Below are 8,108 nucleotides of genomic sequence, written 5' to 3' on the forward strand. Positions count from 1 at the left end.
ATTGTGGCAGGCACCTGTAGTCCCAGCTACTCAGGAGGCTGAGGCAAGAGGATCACTTGAGCCCAAGAGACTGAGGTTGCTGTGAGCTATGACACCATGCCACTCTACCCAGTGCGACAAAGTGAGACTCTGTCTCAAAAAAACAAACAACTAACAAGTAATCAAACTATAATTCTATAACATGGCTACTTAATGGTAGAAAGTGATGATAGCTGGTAACTCCAGAAAGATTAAACAAAGAACAGGAAAGAAAAATAAGGAAGGAGGAGGAAGGGAGGTGGACGGAAGAAAAGAGAGGGAGAAACAAAATAGGAAGAAGATAAAAAGAGAAATAATATTTTTTTTTAAGTTTGTTTTGGCTGCCCATATTTAAGGCCCCTTACAATTTGTAAGGCCTACATCAATTTGAGGATCACTTTTTCCATTTCTACAAAATAAGACTATTGGAATTTTGACAAGGATTGTGTTAACTCTATAGATTAATTTGAGAAGTACTGATATTTTAATAATATTAGGCATTTCAATCCATGAACATAGTAATCTTTTTATTTATTTATTTATTTATTTTTTGAGACAGAGTCTCACTTTGTTGCTCTCAGTAGATTGCCATGGTATCCATCATAGCTCACAGCAACCTCAAATTCTTGGGTTCAAGTTATCCCTTGCCTCAGCCTCCCAAGTAGCTGGGACTACAGGTGCCTGCCACAATGCCCAGTTATTTTTAGAGATGCGAGTCTTATTCTGGCTCACGCTGGTCTTGAATTCATAAGCTCAGGTGATCCATCCTCATCAGCCTCCCAGAGTGCTAGAATTACAGGTGTGAACCACATTGCCCAGCCAAAAAATAAAATCTTTTAAATCTAATGTTTCACTTATTAAAGTGTTCGTTATGTCCCCTTGAAAAAGATGTTTTCAGCTCACTACTGACATTCATCTATAATTTTCTAAAATATAATTCTATTTTCTAATATAATTATTATTCAGTTCTAAAACAGAAGACTGAACATTTGATGGATTAACAATTGGCTGCTCTTCTTAGCACCAAGGTTCACATTATTTCCTATCTCAAATCCTAGTATAGTATATAAAGGGAAACAAATTTTTATCTATAAGAAGAAAGTGTGTCTCTATATATGGTGACACAAGCATAGTAAAGAAGCATTTGCAAACAAGGATAAAAATGTTTTTTTAAATTGCCATCAAGGCATTGTAAAAAGTTAAACAAGTTCACCTGTATGTTTTTTTTTTGCCTTCATATAAACTAGTAATAGTGTTAGGAAAGAAACCTGATCTAACCAGAACAAAATAGTTATTAATATATTGATAATATGAAAGCTAAAATAACTTAAAAAAATAGTCCTTATTCACAATAAGTAAAATGGAAGCACCAAAACACAGACTTAACTAGTTGTACCCTTATAAAACCACTCCTTAACAATTTTACTGCTTTTCTTTTGACTTCTTAAGCAGCACACTTGCTTAGGACACATTCTTTCCCATCAGGTATTAGAGTTCTGAATTCTAAAAACCATTTGGTTCAGATAATCAAGTGCCTATATTTAGTTTTCACATTGAGAGTTTCTCACATGCTTTGAGTAATATAGCTGTGCTCTGATGGTCTGAAAATTAAACATCTTAATTTTAAAATCTGTTTTACTAGACCATCTGGATTAGAATATAGATATTTAAGCAACCTTTACATTTACTTCTCCCTATCCCCCAAATCTAAAATAGTTCATTCACAAAATATTTTTGTTATGCTTACATGATAGTTCTCAATACTGCTTGATGAGAGGAGAATAAAGATAACTAGCAAAATCAAAAGTTTATTTTATAAATAAGCCAAGTCTAAAACTTAACATGGAAAAACAAATTGTCATATACATTTATTTAAATACTTTTATTTCAAATGTTTGAGATTACCATTAATTTCTTTAAAATCATAGGATTCAATTATATAATACTTTTCATAGGATTCAATTATATAATACTATTGATAAGTAGCAAAGCCACTATTCATCATTAGTTTTATTTACTGAGCATCATATAACCTTGTATTTGATAACTCCAAGTCATAATATTAGTCAGTCATGAAATGTAGTAGGTTAGTAAGTAGCATCTAAAAAAAGAAATAGAATAGAAAATATCAGAGTACAGCAAGAATAATGGTGTTTTCTAAAACTTTTATTTTAGTTGTGTTTATGTTCACAAATATATGTATGTGTTTATTTGGTCATGCTTTAAAACATATTTTTAATATAAAATACCATGATAGAACAAACAAATGATATTATTGATAAAACAATGATGGACAGGGAAATAATTTATCATGGAAGTACTGACTATATTAATAACATTTTCTGTAAAACCTTAATGAAGTTGTTTACTAATGTAGCTAGTTTTTATGTCTATTCCCTGCCTTTACTTGGCAGGCTTATGTTCTAATCATAGTCACAATTATCAGATTTCCAAACTAGGTAAGTATAGTTTTGTGAAGGAAACAATGGAATAAGATTGAAGCCTAGAAATTTCCTATTAACATACTCTTACCTGTTGGTAATCCTTTTCCTCTCAATCTGTCTCGAATAGCCTGGCTTCGATCAGACCTTTGTTCACTGTTACTGGAAAGTTGATCCGTCTGTACACAAGTAATCAAAAATCAAGTTTGACAAAAAACCTTCCTTTTGTATTCATGGTAATTGTCTGCAGAATGACACTAGTTAGACAGTTTTTGGAGCATATAACATTAAGACACTCCATGTCCTATTTTATGCAATAATTAATATTCCTTGGATAAGATTTATTTAGTCCAATACCAGCCAATTCATTTTCAGAAAATCAAAAGGCAAGAAACATAGCCAGGCATTGCGGTGGGTGCTCAGCTATTTGGGAGGCTGAGGCAAGAGAATCGGTTAAGCCCAAGAGTTGGAGGTTACTGTGAGCTGTGACGCCACAGCACTCTTCCCAGGGTGACATAGTGAGACTCTGTCTCAAAAAAAAAAGAAAGCAAGAAACAGTTACCAAAGAGTAATTTGCTAGCTAGGGAACAAAAGCAAATTAAGCAAGTTAAAATGAGTCCCATCTGAAAACAGTAAATTTAAAGTTTTGGGTGTTTTTGCCAAACGGATAACTATTTTCATCCCTCAAGTTAAATCATAATTTAAAAAACACATTAATTGTAGTATAATAAAGTTTTTTCATTATAACTAGGGATTGAAGGATTTAAATTCTTTTCAGAAATAATTTTCTAGGTTTTGGCTGCCACAAATTACAGTTGAGAAATACTAAGTCTAAATGTATACCTTGGGGGATGACAATTAAATTTAAATCAATGTTCTTTTGAATCCCCTTTACAACAAAATGTTTAAGTAGTCTTAAACTATCATAATAACTTTAACCAAGGGTATTTGTTTAAAATAAGCATGTCAAATTAGGTCAAACTAAAGGTTCCATTATAAGGGACAGAAAAGTTTGACAGAATATTAATTTATTCAGATGACCAATCAGAGGAAAAATGATATAAATGCAAGGAGCTATAAGTGGAAGGAGACAGAATGGTGAAGAGAAATTACTTAAATCTGGCACCAAAAGCATGGATACATGTTGTTTATTTCTACATACATAAACGCAAATATTTTTAATATTACTCCATTAGTGAAACTTGTTTGAGTATGATTGATTAAAAACTTAAGGCAATGTATTGAAGGCTCAAGCATTATGTTTTCTACCTGTAAGACTTAAATAATGTTATCATTCAAATTGTAAAAATGATGCTAGGCCAGATTATACTATATTACCAGTGACTGAAAAAGACAGTGAACATCCTGTATCTTTGGGAGTCCCTGTATTAAAGCCACCACTAATAATAGCTATATCAAGTCATTTCTGTATATCAGGGACTGCCTTAAGTGCTTTATACACTTTCTATTATTTAATCCTCAAAACAGCCTCAAATGGAAGATATTATCATCATACTATAAATAAAAGGAAAAATAGCAAAAAAAGTCTAAGAACCATAAAACAGCTTATCAATACTGAAATAATTATTTTCATAATTGTTCAGTAATGTAGGGGGTGGCATGTACTATTATTCCTATTTTACGGATAAGTACATTAGAGGTCAAAATATTTTAATATTAAATCAGTAGAAGAACAAGTTAGTTGGCCTGCTTTTACTCCACACAAATTAATTTTAAGTGGGTAAGAATTATGGTCATTTAGAATAAACTGCATACTAACTAAAATACTAACTCATTTGATCAGCTACTAGAGGCAACAACAGCTTTAAAGGAGCATGATGGCTGAAAGCATGGGCTTTAGGGTCAGAAATACTCAGGCTCCAATTATGTCTCTGCCATTTACAAAACATGTGGTTATGTACAAGTTATTTAATCTTTCTTGGCTTTAGTTCATCATCTCTAAAACGAGGATAAAATCATGTCTTTTAACCTAGTTGTTATGATGAATGAATATGATGATACACACAAACCACTTAGTACAGTGATTGGTATAAAGTAAACACTTAAAAAAAAAGTAGTTGTTGGAGTTATTCTGTCCAGTGACATCTAGGAGATTGGGAAGAAAAATGGAAAGGTAGGGAGGAATGCTATTATACTTAGCAATAATTGGCCTTTGTAAAACCAGGCTCTCTACATCCTGAATCCAATTGATCCCTCTACTGTTCTCGTTCACTAAATAATCCCACAACACACCCTATATCAGACTAATTACAGTTCCCCCAAATATATTCTGTTCTTTCCTGTTTCACAGCATTTATCCAGGTTTACTTCCGTCTGCCAAGATTACTCTAAGCCTACAGGATCTACATCAAAGTGCTATTTTTCAATGTAGTCACACTCCCCTCAAACTCTCATAGCTTTTAAATTTTTACTATGTTACTCTTCATAGCCTTCTTTGCATTTCATAATCAAACAACGGTTATAGCATTTTAGATAAGAGCTCCTAGATCATATTTTATTCAAATTTGTATCTTCTATGATTTTTTCTTTTCTTCATAAAAACATCTTCATTTGTTTAAAAGGGTAGTCAACAGGTACAGAGAAGCCAAAGTGAATAGCTTCAACACAATAAAATTAACATCAGCAGCAAATCCTCTTGCTTAAGACTTGAGAGACAGAGTGCATGTTTGCCAGAGTTCTCCACTGTTATTAAGGGGCACACACTATGCACTGTCCCTTCCTGGTAGGTTTCATATAGAGATGAGCAATATCCATTGTAATAAACTAAACAAAACACGAAACTTTTAAGGGATGGAAATTTGTTATGTAATATGTGCAATTATTGGATAAATAACATAATTTCTATGGAGGAATATTTCTTTATGCCAAAATAGAAAATAACATTGCTAGCAATTTCACTATTGGAGTAAAATCAACAAACCACACAAAGTTGTTAGAGAGGGTAAGGTGGAATAAAAAGTCCCTGGACTGACTCAAATCCCACAACAGTTCAGGTCTCCATTTCCTTGTCCATAAAGTTAAGTCTTGGAACATTAGTGCTATAAGAAGTTTGATAAAAAAGACCTCTAATGCCAAATAAGTTTGGGAAATGTTTCATCTATATGCCTGTCTCTCTTGAAAGTTAGTAATACAGCTTAGTGTGTATTGAAGACTCTTACCAGCTTTATCTTTGTTCAGAAAGAAATCACATGTAGAAATACAAATAATCAAATCAAACTGGAGCTGCTCTAGTTTAAGACAGGTAGTAGGCAACCAAGAACCCTGCTCATTCAGCCTATAATAAAATACCTCTATTCCTCTTCATTACAGAACTATAAAGGTTTCATGGAGAACCATTTACAAAGTTTTCACTTAGAAGATCTCTGGGCTTGTTTCCTATAAACTGGCAAAAATATGTGGAATTTAGATAGATTCCTGGCAGCCATCCAATATCTTCATTAATGCAGGGGAACTAAACTCTTGATAAGGGGTGATAAGGAACTGAGAGGAAACCAACAAGAACACTACATGTCAGCGGCAAATTTGTAACCCACACAAAGACAGAGGATCAAAGAGGAGGAGCAGATAAAGTGTAGATAGAGATTAGATATCCAAAAACCAAGGAGAATCCAGACTAAAGCAAATAGGATAGAATATAGTTTAAGAAATGCACAGCACGGGTAGGACTGTCAGATATTGTGTTTGTTTTTCTTGAGTTTAATATAGTCATCATATCCAAGATAAGAGAGAAAATGAGAGAGGTCTAGGGGTGATAGGACAGGGATATGAGCAGCACAGATCCTCTCTACATCCCAGATATAAGTGTCCAGAGAAGGTGGGAAGGTAAGGGAAGGTATGGAGAATACCTAGGAGATTGGATAAATAAATGGCCAAGAAAGAAAGATATGTAACCAAAAGGGAGTTCCAATTATTCTGAAGCCCATTTTACATGTTAATGAATTTTTCTCAGAACAACTTGCTAAAAGGCTAGATCTTAGGGAAAGACCTAAGAAAGGGGCAGAACAGATGTTTCTTGCTTAAACATGCTATGATTCTATGATTTGGGGGGAATAAAGTTCTAAAGGCAAAGTAACTCAATGGACTTCTAAATTTTAAGTGTTGTTTCAAATAATTTACATTAGAACAAAAAAATCAATTCTCCATTTCTGGTCTTTATAGAGAAAGGCTACCTATATGGTATCTTTAAAGAAAATTTTGTGATATGCTACTACATTTAAAAATATGACTATATTTACTTTTGCAACTATAGCTTACCCCAGAAAGATTTCCCAGAACCAGTTTTACCAAGTGTTTCACATAGGAAAATGAAGGTGCACAATTGCTATTCCTAATGTGGGCGCTGCAAGCATCCAGGACAGTCCGAACAGAAACTCGAGCATAAATAACATCCTCACACATTCCAAGAAGTATGCTATTGAGATGGTCTCCAAGCTTGATAGGCTGAATGTAAAGAAAGAAAAAGCCATGTTAACAAATATTAGTGTTGACTTGTCTTAGTCATTTAGGAAAAAAGAGAAAAAATAAATATTAGTCTTTTCTTTAAATGAAGCAAATAATTATAGAAATCACAGGAAGCATACTAAATATATGTCACATACTTGGAGGAAGTTAATTCCTTTTCTATTAGCATATATACCTTCCTGCATTTTACCTTTCCATAGCCCAGAAAAATTATTAGCAGAAGAGGGTTAACTTATACATCCCTAGATTGGAAGTTTTATAGAAAAACTCTAGGTCTTCTTTTTTTTTGTTATTGCTGGTATGATAAAGAAGTACAATTCTTTGGTTATTTAAATACTTTGATAAACAGTTACTACACACACATATACACACTCCCCATTGTAGGGGAATAAACTATTTCCTAATATTCACACATCCGACTTACATAATTTGATACTCATACAATAACTTAAAGGAGATTTTAAATATTGCCATGATCCAAGATCATTTAAATATAAATTCTCATTATGCTGGTCAGAAAAGCCAGGAAGTGAGTTTTTTAAAATTAGTTAACATATCTTATAGGATATTATATCTTAAATGGCCAATAAGCACACGAATAGGTGGTCAGCATCATTATTCACTAAGAAATATAAATTAAAACAACTACAGTAAGAAGCCACTACATGCCCGATAAAATGGTTAAAAATAAAATGTCCACTAATGCAAAGTATTGGTAAGGAGTGGAGCAACTGAAACTCACATCCATAATGGTAGTTTAAATTGGTTTATCCACTTTGCTTTAAATAAATGTCTTCCCTATAACTCTTCCACTTCTCATCCATTTGGATATTATTTCATCCTTTAGGTCTCAGCTTAGATGCAATGTTCTCTAAGAAACTGGTCCTCACCCTGCAAGTCTAGCCAGAGCCCCAATTCTGTTTTTTCATAGCACCTCCATTTTCCTTCACGGCATCATGTTGTTATTGACTATTTAGCTGTCTGCCTTCCAATAGCCTCCACAGGCATGGGTCACTATAGTCCTAAATGTCTAATACACTATAGTCCTACATGTCTGACACTAGGTAGATAATAAATACTTGAAAATTAGTATTAAATATTTCTTCTTTTTTTGAGACAGAGCCTCAAGCTGTCCCCCTGGATAGAGTGCTGTGGCATCACAGTTCA

At 33.3% G+C, this 8,108-nt stretch overlaps 1 protein-coding gene across 1 annotated transcript in view; it reads right to left on the bottom strand.

Annotated features, from left to right (window-relative positions):
- The window catches only part of PTPN13 (protein tyrosine phosphatase, non-receptor type 13), a 215,239-nt gene that overhangs the window by 123,562 nt on the left and 83,569 nt on the right, over positions 1-8,108 (bottom strand). The window contains exons 5-6 of the mRNA XM_012805304.2: positions 6,735-6,920; positions 2,551-2,638 (exon numbers count right to left, since the gene is read on the bottom strand). Of these exons, the coding sequence (XP_012660758.1) occupies positions 2,551-2,638; positions 6,735-6,920 (274 nt within the window). The remainder of the gene's footprint in view (positions 1-2,550; positions 2,639-6,734; positions 6,921-8,108) is intronic.

This window comes from Otolemur garnettii, unplaced genomic scaffold (genome assembly GCF_000181295.1).
Source record: "Otolemur garnettii isolate 467f Iridium unplaced genomic scaffold, OtoGar3 scaffold00039, whole genome shotgun sequence".
In the NCBI taxonomy this organism is placed as follows: domain Eukaryota; kingdom Metazoa; phylum Chordata; class Mammalia; order Primates; family Galagidae; genus Otolemur; species Otolemur garnettii.